The 17,615-nt window shown below is 40.1% G+C and overlaps 1 protein-coding gene and 1 long non-coding RNA gene across 2 annotated transcripts; both read left to right on the top strand.

Moving 5' to 3' along the window:
* Window positions 1–5,206: 5,206 nt before the first annotated feature.
* On the top strand, window positions 5,207–17,037 carry LOC146434018 (uncharacterized). Its single transcript, XR_014853790.1, has 4 exons — window positions 5,207–5,407; window positions 7,044–7,149; window positions 7,752–7,793; window positions 15,703–17,037. It is a non-coding gene; the product is annotated as an uncharacterized LOC146434018 (long non-coding RNA).
* ZNF281 (zinc finger protein 281) lies at window positions 9,413–14,070 on the top strand. The gene has a single exon (XM_085068287.1). It carries the CDS (start codon window positions 9,671–9,673, stop codon window positions 12,308–12,310), a length of 2,640 nt encoding a protein of 879 aa, XP_084924413.1. The 5' UTR covers window positions 9,413–9,670; the 3' UTR covers window positions 12,311–14,070.
* Window positions 17,038–17,615: the final 578 nt, after the last annotated feature.

Raw genomic sequence — 17,615 nt, forward strand, 5'->3', positions numbered from 1 at the left:
CCCACGGAGATGTATGTGTGTAGGCTAGTGGTGCATGTCCTGGTATGCTGCAAAGGAACAGCCTGAAGACCAAGTGCCTTCAATCACTTGAAAGGCTTGCCAATAAGTCTAGTAATGCACACCCTGGCAGGGCTTATTGCTATTAGAATATGTCTCTCTAATTTAAATTTCATGGAATTTACCCTTTGATGGTGAAAAATTCTTCCTAGAAGAAAAATGTAGAATATTGGGAGGAGGTATATGGGAAAACCCACTGCTTTGCCATTAAATAAATTAGAATATTAAATTGCCTTTTATGTCCACAGGTTCTCCAGACTAACTGGACATTTCCAAGTATTAAATCTGATGTAAATGGATTGTGGTTGATTTGACTTTTCTTAAGTGACTGTAAAAAACCAAACCAAAACAACCCTCCCCACTTTGCTATTAGAAGTCTATGAGAGAACTCTTTTCCCTAAAATTACTGTGCAAATATTTTAGGTCCTAGTAAACTCTTGAGTTTGTTTACGTATTTATTGACCCTTTGATATGTTTTTAAAAAGGAACCTGAACCACTATGATATTCCCTTGTAGTTACCTCAGGTAAATGGATAGTTGTGCCAAGCACAGCAAAATGAAAATGGCCACTGCATCTTTAAACATAGAATTATTGGTAATATGTAAAAAAATACTGTGAAAGGAAGACACTAGTATAAAACCATACTATTTTCAGCCTCTATTTTCCTTTTTGCTTTTGAATGGCTTTTTGTGAACAATCACTTTCAGCACATTTTCGAGTGGTCACCAAAGACCCAACTTTAATCACACTGTGCTGAGATAAATTAATTTTTAGACATTATGTGCTATTTAAACTGTTGTTACTTTTAAGGGCATTTTCTGGTTAAATTGACAATAGATTGAATTGCAGACACTAACCTCTGTTTTTGAAAGGAGGATTTAATACCGCATGCATTCAATTAATACGTTTGTGTCGATATCTATTTAAAACCTGTATCGATCCTTGAAAGCTGCAGAATGATTGTTTCTTTTCGGAGTTATTTTTTAACAATTATTCTGCTGCCTAAATTCTGGCATATAGTCCTTCTGTTCTAAGCTAATTTTATTGTACCTGCCTGAGCATCCTGATGCAATCTTCTAATTGATACTTTTCTGCTTTCTTCTTGTTTGATTATTTTCTTCGTGTTGTCCTTACCTTTCCTCACAGACCTGCTGATAATGTTACCCCCATGTTGCTCTGTGTTTTATCTGCAGTGGTTGCTTTCCTTTTCTTGCTAATTACATGTGTAAGGTTAAGAAGGATGCCACTATGTGAGGAGTGGGAAGGCTGGCAGGAAAATCTTCCATGACAGTTATGGATAGTCACTGGGATCTGAAAGAGGTGCTGCAAAGCCAAGTGAGATTATTCTTTGAAATATAAAACTTAAATGTCTGCTTTCCATTAAATATATTACTAGAGCACTCTGTTGCATTTACAAGCTGATGTGGAAATAGACCTTGTTTTTTTTTCTTACCATCTTAAATTTGCTTAACTGAATTATGAATTATTTAATGCTGGGCAGAAATTAAAACTCAGCTCAACAGAAATGATGCATGAATTTGCACTGAATTCTCAGACTGTTTTTCTCAGAAACGACCTTGGAAGTGTGGGTTGTTTTTAGGTGCAAATAATTTGGTTTAAAATGGTCATCTTTTTAAAATCCATGTTTTGAAAATATACTTCTGTGAGGTCATTAAGAACTCCCAAATGAAGCCAAAGGAAACTTAAAATTTTCTGGGGTGGTTTTTTTTGTTGTTGTTGTTGTGGTGTTTTTTGGGGTTTTTTTGGTTTTTTTTTTTGGTTTGGTTTGGTTTTTTGGTGGTGGTGGTTTTTGTCCCCTAAAAACCCTCCCCTCTCCAATGAAGTATTTTTATTTATTTTGACAGAGGACATATGCATTTTCGGTCAATCCTGAAGTATCAATTAATTTCAGCACCTATTTTCAGGCATATTTTCAGACTGAAAAATCAATTACTTTTACAGCTATACAGTTCAATGGGGTTTTCTTTCGTAAAGTAAAGTGCTGCAAGTTCTTTTTTTTTTAAATTATACCTGACATACTGGTTTATATTTAGTGTTTTTTGGTATTTTTCTAAAGATTAACTACCACTCTCAAGTGAGCAGTTTAAGGATTCATGGCACACTATAAGAAAATTATGAAGAATCCTTCAAAGCACATAAGAACAGTGGGTTTTACTGCCACAACATATGATTGAAAGCAAAATTTCAAACCCATCATGGCTTTCCCAATCATTTGGCAGGGATGGCTCATGAAAGAACACAAATTGTAAACTGCACCTATTTGCTATGCAACAAAGAGAAATGTAAGTATGACCCTTGGAAATTGTTTTCACATGAACATTTTTAGACCTAGAACAAATTTCCAAGGTTATCTCTCAAAACAATCTACTGTATATTTGACATGTGGATCTTTGGTTTGGAAGCATCTGGCTTTTTCCTTTTTTTTATTAGAATTACCATCCATCCTTTTGAAAACATAAAAAACTAATATTTGTAACTTTTTTCATATTATTATGAAAACCAGGCCCCATCTTGCAAGCAAGGATTAAAAGACAGAAAAACAGGAAGGGATAAAAAACCCCAAACTTGCAAGTTTCTGAGTAGTTGCTCATTCAGCTAAGAGTTTCAGATCCACACCATGATATCAATAATTTAATACATCATTTTGAAAATGCAAGTGTATTATTATGGGACCATCATCTATTTCCCAGATCTGCAACAGCAGTTAAAGCCTAACTCATTGAGAAATTAATTTTGAAATCAGTGCAACTGAGATGTCTGAAGACTTCTGCAGATCTGGACCTATGTGACTATTATCTCTCCCAGAAATTCAGAAATAGAAATGTGTTGTATCTGTTAAGAACTGGCATTCAAATGTTGTGAGCTAAGAGCCTTCTCTGTACTCAGGCACAATTCCTGTTTGAAAGCCCAAAGGGGCTTCTGCTAATCAAAGATGGCAGTACCAGGAACCTAAACTAGTAGGAAAAGATCTATTTGGAATGAGGCTTCAAATAATGTTTCTTTTACAGTGTCTCTCCACATCTAATCCACACAGAATTGATCTGATGTGAAAAATGGGGGAGAGGATGTGCCATAACTGTTCAGTCACATAATAAGGAGATTAGTTCTATGGGAAATAGTGCCCATCATGAATTCATCTCCCTGAAGATAATTTAGATAGAAGGTTTTTATGGGGTTTTTTTTTAGGCTTGTAATGAAGTCTAGGATAAATAACATCTAGAGTGTGTGAAAGTATATGTGTATTTTGACATAATAACAGAATATTTTAAGCTATACAGGTTCTGTCTAGAGTTATAGCTTAGAAAAAAATTGAACGTGTTCAATCATTAATCACAGATCATTATTATTGTACAGTTTTTGTTACAGCAAAGTAAGAATGTTTAGTATGGAGTCTCAGTAACTGGTCTAAATGCTTCAAATCTGTGGGAAAGATTCTGTTTATTTTAATGGACAACACTGGAGTATTTTTTAGCTATTCTCTATAGATTTATAGGGTTCTGCCTATTATTTCTAAAGAACCCACGAAAAGAAATTTAGAAAACCAGATGTGGCATTCAGTATAGTTCATCAGTTTTTCTGATGTCTACAGCTGTAACCTTATTCTTTAAATTACTATAAAGGAAAAAGGAAGGCAATACACAGTAGCTTCCAGTATGTGTAACAGCCTTGGGATATTTTGCAACACACTTCCATGTTTGTGTAAATAAGCTGGAGAAATTTGTGCAAACACAAACCTGTAAATTGCAATAATACTGGGATCATATTTTGACTATGTCCTAGCTTTCCTACAGAGATTTTACAGTGATTCTTATAGTATAATCTACACCACTGTAATTCTAAACATATCCTTTCTTAAAAGATATTTTTTCCCTCACATCTAACAATATTGTAATGGCTCCAAGGGATCTAGGCTAAACTCATTAACCACTTTGAGATGTTATTAAATATAAGGAATACAGGATTTAGCTCCACGTGGTATGAATCAACATTTTTTGCATCATTTTGCATCACAACGCATTGCAAATACGTTTTGTGCTTATTCATGTGTATTAACTTGTTTTTGGTGGAGCAGACCAAAGGCATGGATTAATTCTTTGGGTGAAATAGAATCTGTTTCCCTGTATGTTCTCTAGTTCAGTAAAGTGCTTGGAGAAAGTTTTATAAAATGAGAAATTGGGGTTTAGTGACAGAGAAAGTAATCTCTGAGTTGATGACAAGTACAAGGCATAGATGCAGTTAGAAGAAGTTACAAGCCTGTAAAAGTAAGGTAGAATGAAACTTGCAGTTCTTTCCCTGCAGCCAGTATTCTAAGTAGAAAAATGTACAGAAAGAGACATTTTGTACAGCAGTGGAATCATGCAAAGGCACAGCAAGACCAAGTATCAGGGTAACAGCCTTCACACACCAAAAAATGATTGCAATTTGTCTAATCTTGAACCAAATATGCTGTCCATAAAAAGGAAGCTTTTAGGAAATGTAAAATAGTAACAGAATAAGAGACAAATGTTAAAATCAGGGAAAGAAACTTCTGATAAAAACAACGGCCATGCAAATTTCTCTTGCCCTAAAGCAGAATGAACTTGTGATAAGAGTGTCAACTTTCAGGGGTACCACCCAAACTGGAACAGATCCTGACAAACTTGCTAAAGATTAGAACTGTCCCTAGACTGATTTATTCAAGATAGCAAGGACAATTCGGGCAAGACCTGCCAAATTTCAAAGCTGAGCAATCCGTTCACGCCCTGCCCAGGGTGACAAACAGAGCTGTAATTAAGCACCCAGTAGAGCTTTCCTGGGATTCCAAAAGGCAGGATTCCAGCTCAGCCAAAGGTTTTTAACTTCTCCTTACGTTTCCCAAGAACACATCCTCCTTTGGCATGAGACCTGAAAAATGACAGGTGTGCCTGCACGTTCTTTTTTGTCTACACATGGCCAGATTTTCTATCTAGAAACCTTTACCTTTTCAAGGTATAAACAGCTTTTTTGTGGATGAATATGGATATGTTACTGAGCACAATGGGACTACAATTCCTCTGGGGATTCAGATGTGCTATTGCAACACAAAAGATACAAATGTGTCTTCTAAGCTTCTTACGGAAGAATTTTTTTTTTTTATCCCAACAAATCAAATACTAAACAGTTCTGGATAAAATTACTGCCTTGATCACAACACTGCTTAATTCTCAGAAGCCAAAGAACATCTGACCAGCCTGAGCAACTGAGGCAGCTGCTCACAGAACCACACTCCTGCTGACACCAGGGCCCACTGAAAAAACAGAGAAACTGTTTTTTTCAATTAATGAGCAAAAGAATCTGAACTATCAATAGGTAAGACCATATTATTGGTAACATTTCAAAGCATATGAAAGAGGATCTGCAGCTCTTTTTTTTCATCACAGATGGACCGTACACTATCCTGTACAGGTAATTGTTGATGACAGTGTTGTGTGGAAAATGACCCCTCATTATCACTTGTGGGTGCCAAGACCTTGTAACTCGTTGCAGGCAGTAAGTAAAATCCTTCTTGGCTGATTCTATTAGAATAATTTGATCTCAGAGGACACCCCTACTCTGAGATAAAACAAGACAAAAAGCTCCCAGAAGTCTACAAGAATTAAGATAAGAATGTCCACAGCTCTTCATATTTCTAACAATTAATTACTTAATGGAGCCGCTCTAAGCTCAGGAATTTTTAATAATTTGTTTCAAGTTTTCTGTTAGATTAGTGAATATCCAAACCCAAGTAGCTAACTAGTTTATTTTTATGGGATGATATGAGATTCACAGCTTTCAGAAGAGACTCACAAGCAATTAAAAACATTATTTTTGTATACCTAGGTTAAAAAGAGCATTCTAGTGTCTTGGAAGTCCTGAATGTATATTTAAAATTTTTTTTGCTCCTATCCTATCCTAATATCGCAGCAACCAGTATTGTTTGGATTGACAGTTTTGGCAAGAATTTTAACTAATAAAAGTGCCTGAATAAAAAGCAACATGTTTTATTCTCTCTTTTGGGATTAGCCTGAGAAAGAATTTTTTTTCTTTCATCTTAATAGCTGATTATTCCTTGCCTCTCTCTCTGTGGCTACCCCTAGCAGCCTCTTGCCTGGGATGGAAATCCCTAAAATGCTGGGAATTTGAAATGGACACAGGAGGAAATTAAGGCATTGACTTTGTACCCCCTCCTTTTTTAATGTCTATTTCAAATGATTCTGTGACAGGAGGACTCAGAATGGTCCACTAACTCTATATTTAGAGAGATAACTGGGATTTTATTCCCCAAATAGTCTGCCTGTGAGTAAATCACTTATCAGAGTTACTAAGCTTCAGGATTCTGGTAGTTCTGTTTACAAATAAGCATCATTATAAAATTGCAATATATATCTGGTGAAGGCACAGTCAAAAACGTAGCTATTTTTTCAATCTATTCTTACTTATTGTTGAGCTTATTGATGTAACCTGAAAATAACTGAAAGGAAGTGTGGGACTTTAGTTTTTTTGAAAAAAACAAACAAACAAAGAAATTAGGCAAAACTACTCTCTACAAGGGTTTTATGCTGGTATTGGGTAATCCATGGAAATATTACATATGAATGATGCCTCTTATTGCTCCCTGCTTGAGAAGATAGTGATTTTGCTGATGAGAAAATCCAAAATTAATCCAAATTTCTTCCAGTAATTTGCATGTTGGATAGAAAAGCTGCAATTTGTTTGCTATTCAAATTCAGTTTCTTATCAGAAAATATTTTTGGTTTGAAAATCAAGAGTTTTTTCCCTGATATATTCAAGTGATCAGTTAAATATTAATAATACAAGACAGGGTAATTTTACAAATAAATTAAAAAATAAGTTATAAACCCACAGTGTATCTGAGTTACAGAAACATTTTCATAGCAAACTGTATCTTTTGCATTTTTTTTCTATGCTATTTCATTCTTCCTCGTAATTTGACTGTTTTTTTCAGGATTCTGCCTGCAGATTGCAAGTATCAGTAACAAGTTGCACTGTGAACTCAGATCCTGGAAATACATCCTTCAATAAGGGGAATATATTCCCAGAAATTAATTGAAGTGAGTATTTTGTTTGTTTTTAGCTTGTTTAGTCTAATAAGAGACTGATTTGAGGCGAGCCCTTAAAAGAAATTTGGTGATTCATGTATACTATCTGCTTGGGTTATGTGTTTTTTCTGTCCTCATGCATTTCTTACTTTCTTCCTATTTAAATTTTGAGATTAAGTGTATACATTTGTCATTACATATGTAGAAGTATGTTTTTAGTATAGAATTTGGCAGTATATGTTTTGTTACTTTAAATTTTACCAAAAAAAAAATCAGTTTGTCTCAGCATTTGTATTTTCACTTTTTGAAATAAATGCATTTTGTTGGTCCAAAGACCATCCAAATATAAAATTAAATTTTCTAATTAATGTTATATATCCTTTGTTGCTAAGTTTTTCATTTTCAAACAGCTGAATATCACAATATAGTTGATGCACTCCCATGTTATCAAATAAATGCTCAAGGTACAGCTTATAATGTTGAAAAATAGAAAAATAAATTGACCTTGATGAAGTGTGTCTTCTTTTGTCTGTTCCCAGGAAAGTTTATTTCAGGTATTTCTACTGCTGAAATGATGAGAGTTAACAGCTTTTTCCCTCCATTTTATTTTACAGGGTCTCTTCATCTTCCTGATATATGGGGTGTACAACACAGAGGTAAGTCTGCTTGGAGTATCTCAAGGCTGACAGAGTGAATGAGAGAAATGACAGGTTTCTTATCTTGATAACTGAGGGACAAAGTTGGCTTTCCATACGAGTGTCCTACTGCCCTTCATGCTTGGACTGGCTTATATGCATCCCAGCTTACCATTAAACACAGACACCCTGAATAAAGGGACAGACTCATTTCTCATAGGCATTGACTAATATTTTACTGCTGCTTTAAGTTTTTTGAATTCCTGGTCTGTCTTTTAACACTTAGCTAAACCTGACAGTCCTAAACTGTTGTAATCTAATATACATATTGAAATTAACTGTTAGTTTACATGCTTTCTAAAGGAATCTCGATATAAATTATAAAAGGCACAGGTTTTACTTTAAAAAATGTTAAAGTACAGTAATGGCATCAAATTTCACTGTGCATCAGTCAGGTATGTTTAAGATTTGAAGATCTGACCCGGGCCTTTGTACCAGCCAGGGTTATGAAAAGTATTTGCTATTTATCGGCTCATCTGTCATAAAGGGAAATATTTTTGACAGGTAAAGCATAAATATAATATTTATCCACCTTCTTCCATTACTTCCATTATGATAATGATAAAAATTAGTGTATGTTTAATTCCAACTTTTTAAGCTAAGGTACTTCTGATGTTTGCATTTTGAAGCCTTACTGAAATATAAAAAGTGTTCAAAGTAAATAGTTAAGAGATTAAGCAGAATTCTATCTATGTTAGCATCCAAGGGGGTGTGATGGACTATTAGAAAAATAGTGGAAATTCTCCTGATTAACCAAAGTAGGGTGCTATTTCAAAAAACGATTTTATTGCATTTCCACGATAAGGGTGAATTATTTCCGTACATGCAGTCAACCAATGAGCACCATTAGTACGGTTTTTGCTGTGACCGTGGGCCGAAGAATCGCGGCTTTGGCGCCGGGGAGCTGAGCTGCTGCTGAGCTGTGCCAGCCCGCCGGGCGCCAGGGGTGCAGGCAGCGCTCAGAGTGCAGCTGAGAAAGGCTGGGCCCGGGGAGCTGCCCAGCGGGTGCGTGGGGAGCAGCGGAGAGCAGCCTGTGCCAATGGGCCCGACTGGTACATCCCACGGGAACACTGGCAGGGTTTCAGGCGTGGGAATGGTGCCTTCGTTATCTCCGTGGCGTTACGTGCGACTCATGTCACTGGTTTGGGATCAAACAGCGACATCCTCGAGCCTTTGTTAAAAACGCTCCATTTCGGTCTCTCTGCATCTGCCGCTTCTTCACGCGGGTCACGAGCGCTGCGGCGCCCGCAGCCGCCCGCGTTCGGAGCTCGGCACAGCCCGGGCCGGCCGTGCGGCGCGTTCGGGGCAGCACCTGCCCTCTGATCCCGGGCTGCGCCCGTCCCGCCGAGGCCGGGCGGCGCCGCCCGGTCCCGTTATCCGGCCGTGCCGGCGGCGGAGGCCGCGCTCGGCTCTGCCCTTAGGGATGCCGCGGCCGGCGGAGCATCCCGGCGCTGTCCCCGGCCCGGCCCGGCCTGGCCCGGCCCCGCGGCGGGCAGCGCCCACCCCCGCGCCCCCCGCGCCGCGCCTGCGCGCCCGCCGCCCGTGCGGCCGAGGCTCCCAGCGTGCCGCGCGGCGCGCATGTGCGGCGGGGCGGGCGCTGCTAATTCCATTGTGGAGCGGACGCGGCGATATTTGTAACTGGCGGCGGCGGCGGGAGCCGTAAGTGCAGCCGGGCCGGGGCCGCCGCGGGCGCGGGGCGGGAGGCGGCGATGCGCCCGGGCGGCGGCTGCCGCGCCGCCGAGGGAGCCGCCCGCTGAGCCGGCGCGGTCCGGCGGGCGGGCGGCGGGTCCCGCAGCCCCTCTGGGCCGCGCCTCCTCTCCGGCCCGCCTTCCCGGGGGATGAAACTCGGCAGCGGCTTCCTCGGCGGCGGCGGCGGCGGCAAGAGGGCGGCGGCCATGGAGCCCACGTTTCCCCCCGGCATGGTGATGTTCAACCACCGCCTGCCCCCGGTCACCAGCTTCGCCCGGGCGGCCGCGCCCCCCGCGGCGGCCCAGCACCCCCCGCAGTGCGTGTTACCTCCGGCCGCCGCCGCCGCTTCCTCCACGGCGGCGGGCGAGCCCCCGGCGCCTCCGCCCCCGCAGGACGTGACTTTCAAGAAGGAGCCGGCGGGAGCTTTCCCCTCCGCGCCTTCCTCGCAGAGGAGCCCCTGGGGCTTTCTGCAGTCCCTGGTGAGCATCAAGCAAGAGAAGCCCAGCGAGCAGGAGGAGGAGGAGCAGCAGCAGCCGCAGCACCATCACCACTACGGGGGGCTTTTCGGGGGAGCGGCGGAGGAGAGACCCCCCGGCCTGGGCAGCGGCAGCGGCGAAGGAGCCGGCCAGAGCGTGATCCAGGACCTCAGCCTTCTTCACCACCTGCACCAGCATCCCCACCGAGACCTGCTGCTGACTGGCAGAGGCGAGGGCGCTCCAGGGAGCGCCGGTGAGCCAAAGCACGACGCCCAGGTCAAGAAGGCAAAGAGGCCAAAGCCAGAAACTCAGGGAATCAAAGCCAAGCGGAAGCCAAGCACTTCATCCAAACCCCCCCTGGTGGGAGATGGGGAAGGTGCCGTCGCGTCCCCCAGCCAGAAACCTCACGTCTGCGAACACTGCAGTGCTGCCTTCAGGAGCTCCTATCACTTGCGCAGGCACGTGCTCATCCACACCGGGGAGAGGCCTTTCCAGTGCAGCCAGTGCAGCATGGGCTTCATCCAGAAGTACTTGCTGCAGAGACACGAGAAGATCCACAGTAGGGAGAAGCCTTTTGGGTGTGACCAGTGTAGTATGAAGTTCATCCAGAAGTACCACATGGAAAGACACAAGAGGACGCATAGTGGAGAAAAGCCATACAAATGTGACACTTGTCAGCAGTATTTTTCAAGGACTGATAGACTGTTGAAGCACAGAAGAACATGTGGTGAAGCCATAGGTAAAGCAGGGGCTGGAATGGAGCCTGGATCATCAAACAGCATGGGTAGCTTGGCTGCATTGTCTCAGGGAAATACAAGTTCCTCAAGGAGAAAAACTAAAACAAAAAATACATCCAGTGAAAACAAAGGAAACAAGTGTAGCAGCAAAATAGCTGAATCTCAAGTTACAAGCAATGTGGCCATGCCAAGTTATGCAGTTGATATTCCTATTGTGTCTTCCAGTGGTGGTCTAGTTGGCACAGGCGTAGAAGAACTTCAGAAAAAGGTGCCAAAATTGGTCTTGAAAAAAACAAGCAGAAAACAGGCAGACAAAAATTACCTTAATTTTGTATCACCACTGCCAGATATTTTGGGGCAAAAACCACTGTCTGGGAAACAGACTGGCTCCCTAGGCCTAGTAGCCAATACCGGTGTAGAAACTATTGGCCTTCTCCAAAGTACAGGTGGTAAACCGGGTCAAATAAGTAGCAATTATGATGATGCCATGCAGTTTTCAAAGAAAAGAAGATACTTACAAACTGCAAGCAGTAACAGTGCCTTTTCACTTAATGTCGGACACATGACTTCCCAGCAGTCCGTCATCCAGTCTCCAGGTGTTAGTGTTATGGATAACGAAGCTCCTTTATCTCTTATCGATTCAGCATCTTTAAATAGCGAAATAAAGTCTTGCCATGATAAGTCTGGTATTCCTGATGAAGTCTTACAGAGCCTTTTGGACCAGTACTCTCACAAATCGGAAGGCCAGAAAGAAGATCCTTTCAGTATAACTGAACAGCGTGTGGACTTGCACGCCTCAGGAGAACATTCAGACATGGTTCAGGAAGAAAACTTGAGCCCTAACTCTCAAACGGTTTCAAATGATAAAGCAAGCATGTTGCAAGAATACTCAAAATACCTCCAACAAGCCTTTGAAAGAACAACCAATAGCACTGGTTTTGCTTTTGGACCCAGTTTCCAGTTTGTTAGCTTGTCTTCAACTCTCCATAACCACACTCTGTTTCCAGACAAACAGATATACACTACATCTCCACTTGAGTGTGGCTTCAGCCAATCCGTTACCTCAGTATTGCCAACTGCGTTGCCAAAACCTCCATTTGGGATGTTGCTTGGATCTCAGCCAGGCTTTTATTTGTCTGCTTTGGAGGCTTCGCATCAACAGTTGACTCCTTCTCAAGAGCTGGATGATCTCATCGATCCACAGAAAAACTTAGAGACTTCATCGAACTACCAGTCAACATCTCAGAAACTGACTGGCCAGAAGGAACAGAAAAACTTAGAATCCTCAACAAGCTTTCAGATCCCATCTCAGGAGTTAACCAGCCAGATAGATCCTCAGAAGGACATAGAGCCTAGAGCAACCTACCAGATCGAGAACTTTGCACAAGCGTTTGGTTCTCAGTTCAAGTCGGGCAGCAGGGTGCCAATGACTTTTATCACTAACTCTAATGGAGAAGTGGACCATAGAGTAAGGACTTCAGTGTCAGATTTCTCAGGGTATACAAATATGATGTCTGATGTAAGTGAGCCATGTAGTACACGAGTAAAAACCCCAACCAGCCAGAGTTACAGGTAAGGTCCTGACTGTGACCAGGCTGTGGGGTGTTCTTAATGTAATTTGTTTTACTTTGACAACACTGCCATTGGAATGTTTCTACACGGTCCTATTAAGAATAATGTAACATGCCCTTTCAATGCAACTTTTCATATTTAGTTTATTTTGTTAGTGTGATTTTTTTAGCTCTGTTTATTATGGTTTTTAATCAAAAATCAATAGTTTTAAAATAGATTTTTTGTTCAAGTGACAATGTTTAGCAATCAAATTTACATTAGATTGTCAGGGAATAGCCCAAGAGTTTAAAATGCAAAAAATTAACTTTGTTCCTAGGACTAAAGTTTATTCTAATTGCTTTACTCTCAGGAAAGTGTAATGAAGCATGGGAATTCTATGCACCGCTAGTGTATTGGAACTTCCAATTTACAGATGATGACAAATATATCTCAGCTTTTTGAGGAAGGGATCTTTGACATTTCAAATTGCTGTCTCTTACGTTGGCCGATCTGAAAGAATTTTGCTACCTAAATCTTCTTGTTTTTAAAGTACTCCTGTTCTTCCAGGTGATGCTCATTCCAGGCAGGTGGAGCAAATATTCTCGGGTCTGTCCGATGAGCTCAGCATGGTAGCTTTAATCTGAGCAGTAATGTCCCCAGAACGTCTGTGTAAGACTGTAATTCCGTAAAGAGATTCTGTTGACACAAACCGAGAGAACAAAATGTGTGCAGCTGGTTCAGGTCATTAGAACCCCAACATGAAACTACAGTCCTAATCCAGATAGGTTTTTGGGATATGTAATTTGTTACACGTGGTTCAGAAAAGTCCATCTCCTGCTCTTCCCCTTTTCACACTCTGTTGGTGTAAAGGGTTCCCTCTATTTTATTGTGTTCCTGGTTCCTCTGGACTTGATCTTGGTCACCTAGCCCCCCCAGCCTCCTACCTTTTCTTTCCCTTTTTACCTACTCACTCGCTCACCCCAACATAATAGCTAGAATTTAAAAAGATTTACATTCCAGAAAGTGCATATCTTACGATGTGCTTTCTGATGTCTTAGGACATCAGATGATGAACAATGAACACCCACCTGTTTTAGAACTATGTCGAGGTTTCCATGTACGATAAGAAATAATCTACTCCCAATTGTACATAGTAAGGCCCCTGTCCTGCATCAGGATCAGCTACCACAGACCCCTGTGCCCAGCAGTGTCCCAGTGGTGTCACTGGAGCTCTTTACGGAGAGAGGGGCTTGCAGCAGTTCATCATGGCAGGCTTTTAGGGCCTAAGGCTGCAATTCCAGCAAAGGATTCTGGTGATGGCATCAACTACAAAAGTAGAACTTGAGTGGCTTGTTAATATCAACAGAACTTTTCTTTGGAATTATTGCCTTACTTTATGTATATTTTGTGGTACATTATTTATTATATGTGAATCCTGATGAATGCCTGTGGAGCCATGGAAACCTGCTAGAAATACTGGTGGCCATTCAAAGCTGCTGAAACGCAGTGGCACTGCTCTAAACCACTTTTTGCAAATGTATTTTTTGATTAGTTTTTTAATGTAATTTTGGTGATGTTTATGATGATGGTTTTTTATGTACTCTTGGTGATGTTTCAGTCTTATGTACTTTTCTGTTGTCAGGAAGGTACCAGTGGTTGTTTGCAGTCTTATTGTGTAATCAGCCTATTACAGGCTTCCATGTATAATAAAGTTATTAACATTGTGCAAGTGTAAAACACTTCTGTTATGAAAGTGGTGTATTATTAAAGGAATTGTTACAAAAATCCTGGGTAATTTCTCCTGTTGTCCCTCACCACTATGAATAGAAACCTGAGCCCACTCGTGATCTCTTTTGCTAGTAAACTGTCTTTTTTTTTTTTGCCCTCACTAATCTAGAGTTTGTTCTCATAGAATCTGTGTAACTCCATGAACTTTTTATTTATACTTGATTCTGTATTTCACGCTATTTCAGTTTAAATAAGCAAACAACTGTTCTCTAAACGCAGAACCCAGCCTGTTATCAGGGATGGAATAGTCCGTAACCACTGTGTTGGCTTTTTTAGTACCTTTACTTTTGTTTTAGAGAGGTTATAATTTACATTCTTTATATTGTGTGTAGTAGAAGTTGCATATGTATTGTTCTGGCTGTTTGCTTTAACTTAATAAAACCCATTATTCACAAAATCATAAAGGTATCACTTCTATTATCCAGTCATGCTTTTGAGAAACTAGTAAGGAAACATTAGGAGATTAAATTTTGAGAAGGAATAATATAACTTACTGGAATGTTTTTAGGTTTTTTTCAGTTTCCTTTTGAGTCAGGTAATCTAAATGTGTTATTTTAGAAACCAGGGGTCTATTTAGTATCTTTAGCTTAGCAAAACATAACAAATTCCCTTAAGTTAAAATGTTTATACAGCCCCGTCTTTTCAAGTCTGTGGCTTTACTTAAAAATACCTAAGTTGCATATTGTTAACTTCAAAGACTTGTCATAATGGCTGCAAGTTCAGAATGAGAAATACATAATATAATTTAATTCAAGGTAAAGATTGTAGAAAATCTTCTGACTGCTTTTTTTTTTTTTTTTTTTTTTTTGGGTTGTTGTAATTTCCCCCTCACCCTCCTATTAACTCCTGCATTATAAGGAAAGCCCTGAAAAATAGGGCTTTCTAGGGCTTTCACTAGTTTTCCTAGTGCTATAGGAAAATACTTTAAAAGCATTTTAGGGAATCTGAAGATAGGTTGTGGATTTACTTAGTCTGTATTTTTCTTTAACTCTGCATGTGAATTTGAACAAGGCAATGACATGGATGAGAAAAACCCTTGGAATGTTGAAAAGCAAGTGCAAAAACCTCACAAAAAGTAAATAGGGAATATGCTCAATGTCTAATACTCAGCATATTGGTAGGAATAATTTAAAAATACGATGGGAAGATGTAGTGGAATTTTGTATGTTCTTTGCACAGCTTAGTCATTCAAACATGTTTCTAAATAGAGCAGAACTAAACCTTTTTCTACTTTAATATGGTGTTCAAATGTTATTTTAATGAAGGTAGGGGGTAGCTAAAATTGCATGGAAATCAGGCTATGGCTTTACCTGCTGCATGTTAGAAAACTACCTAGTAAGTAGTACTTAACCCCCATGAACTAAAGCTTTAAATAAAGCTTAAAAAAAGTTTAGGAATGTGTCAGTGAGAAGAAAAAGGGGAATCAAAATGGCTCTTGAATTCTTTTCCACTTAATTTCAAAGTTTAGTTTGTTGTTTTTAAAGGAATTATGGGAGGGAAATGATAACCTGGTTCCTACCACTGACAGGAGTGTGAAAAAGAATTGATAAGTGTAATGGTAGAAAATTGTGCATAAACTGTTACACTTCCTCTTATAGTAGCTCACTTAGTGTTATTGCCTTGGAACAGGTGCATTATTGAACCTTGAATTGTGATTACAGCTCTGTCCCAAGCCACTGAAAGTGCACCTCTGACCTGCCTGCATATGATCCAGAAGAGCTGACTAAAATTTGTGGTAGCTCCTGAATTACTTCAGTTGGACACAGACTTGTGAAAGAAATGTTACAGTAAGAAACTGAAATGGAAGGAGAATGAAAAGTGAAAACAGAATGGTGTGAAGGTTATTTGCAATTTCAGGTTTATGGACTACTGATGAAGAAAAGCTGCTTGATGCCTCATGGAGACCTTGAGAAGCTACTGGAATAATTCTATGTATTCTATTAGTGTTTTTTTGTTGTTTCAATTGTTTGGTCTTCCCCTCACCCCCAGTATTATATGCTTGATAACAGTGTATTTGTCTGAATGATGCTGCTGCTGCTGTCTTTTTCTCCCCACCAGCTAGAAATCAGTCTTGTTCATGTGAAGTTGCTGTTGTGGCTGTGGAAATGTTTGTTACACCCGGGAAGATACATGTGAGAATGTGTAAGTTGTTTTTGCTCGATGCTCTAGTTGAAGGGAATCAGGTCACTTTGAAATCAAAGCTCCTGTTTACAGCCCCTGCTGACTACCAGCTTTAAACATTTGAGCTGTAATTTTCCAGTCTCTGTCTGTCTTATGCTCTGTGCACTATCTTCTTTCTCTGGGAAACTTCTGCAAAAATTGCTCACGTATTTCCTAAAATTAGATTAAGGAAGAAAACTTTCTTGTTCCACTGGTGTTTTCATTCCATGCTTCTTCAAAACCAAATCAGAGTTGTCCTCCCCCAGCTAGGACTTTGGGCTATGTTGATGGCTGTCCGTTGTTGAATCACTGTTTCTGAAACCAGATAATTAAGAGTTTTTGAAAAATGCTTTTATGTTCAGAGATTTGAAAGTTTGGTAGTTCTGTCTCCAAGGATGACCTCACCAGGACAATGCATCAGGCTGTTTCAGTCATTTGGTATGTTAGTCCATGTGGCAGTCTTTTTTCTAATGCATATTCTCAGACTGGAATCTTTTCTTGCTGCTTATCTAAACTGTGGAGTCTTCACTTTTAATATTCTTAACTGATTTTTGTGCAGTTTTTTTGTTTGTACAAACACCTAGGAAAATATAGTTAACTATTGTGCACATCATTTGGAAGACAGGATGTATACCTTGCTTGCCAAATGAACACCTCTACACTTTGTTATCTGTGTTGTTGAAAACATATTTCTTGAGCAGCCTCATGGTGCAGAGTCCTGTTTCATTCCCTGAGTGTCATCCAGTTCAGTATGGATACAAACAGCAAGGATGTGTGGCTTGGAAGATATTGACATCATGTCATCAGTCTGTGTGGCTAGCACAGGTCTTTCCCACGAGAAATTCTTTTGTGTTTTATAAATAAAGATAAGGTTTGGATGTTATTAAAAACAGTGTCCCAAGACTTGGACAGTGCAGGCCTGGCCAGTCAGGCCTAGGGGGAGGTTTTTGACTGACCAATCTGGGTGACTTTTGAAAACTCTATATGTATGATGAAATCAAAACAATAAGGGCCTTTTCCTTCTTGCCACTGAGAACTGGATTCTCCTCTCTGCTAGCGGCTCAACAGCGACAAGTCTTGTAATGTATATTCAAGAAGGGGTGAATTGAGGCTTAAACAGAAGATTTAGTTCATTTTTTTTAGCTTATAAGACTTTATTCATAATCTTTACAGTAATGTAATTTTTTATATAACATTCTGTTATACTTCCATATTGATACTTTTCAATATTTTGATTTTATTAATTGGATAATGGATTTGGTAATCTTAAACCCAAGGCTGTCCTAAGTAATGGGATGATGCCACACTAGAAAGCTCTCTGTATACTTGGTGACCTGGCCTGAAATTTGATAAAATATTATATAGCCAGACTCAAAATGAAG

The sequence above is a fragment of the Lichenostomus cassidix genome, chromosome 8, assembly GCF_008360975.1.
Source record: "Lichenostomus cassidix isolate B80296 chromosome 8, HeHo_3.0, whole genome shotgun sequence".
Taxonomy (NCBI): Eukaryota; Metazoa; Chordata; class Aves; order Passeriformes; family Meliphagidae; genus Lichenostomus; species Lichenostomus cassidix.

What these genes read in the sequence shown, in the direction of transcription:
- ZNF281 (XM_085068287.1), top strand. Translation starts at nt 9,671, where the DNA reads ATGAAACTCGGCAGCGGCTTCCTCGGCGGCGGCGGCGGCGGCAAGAGG.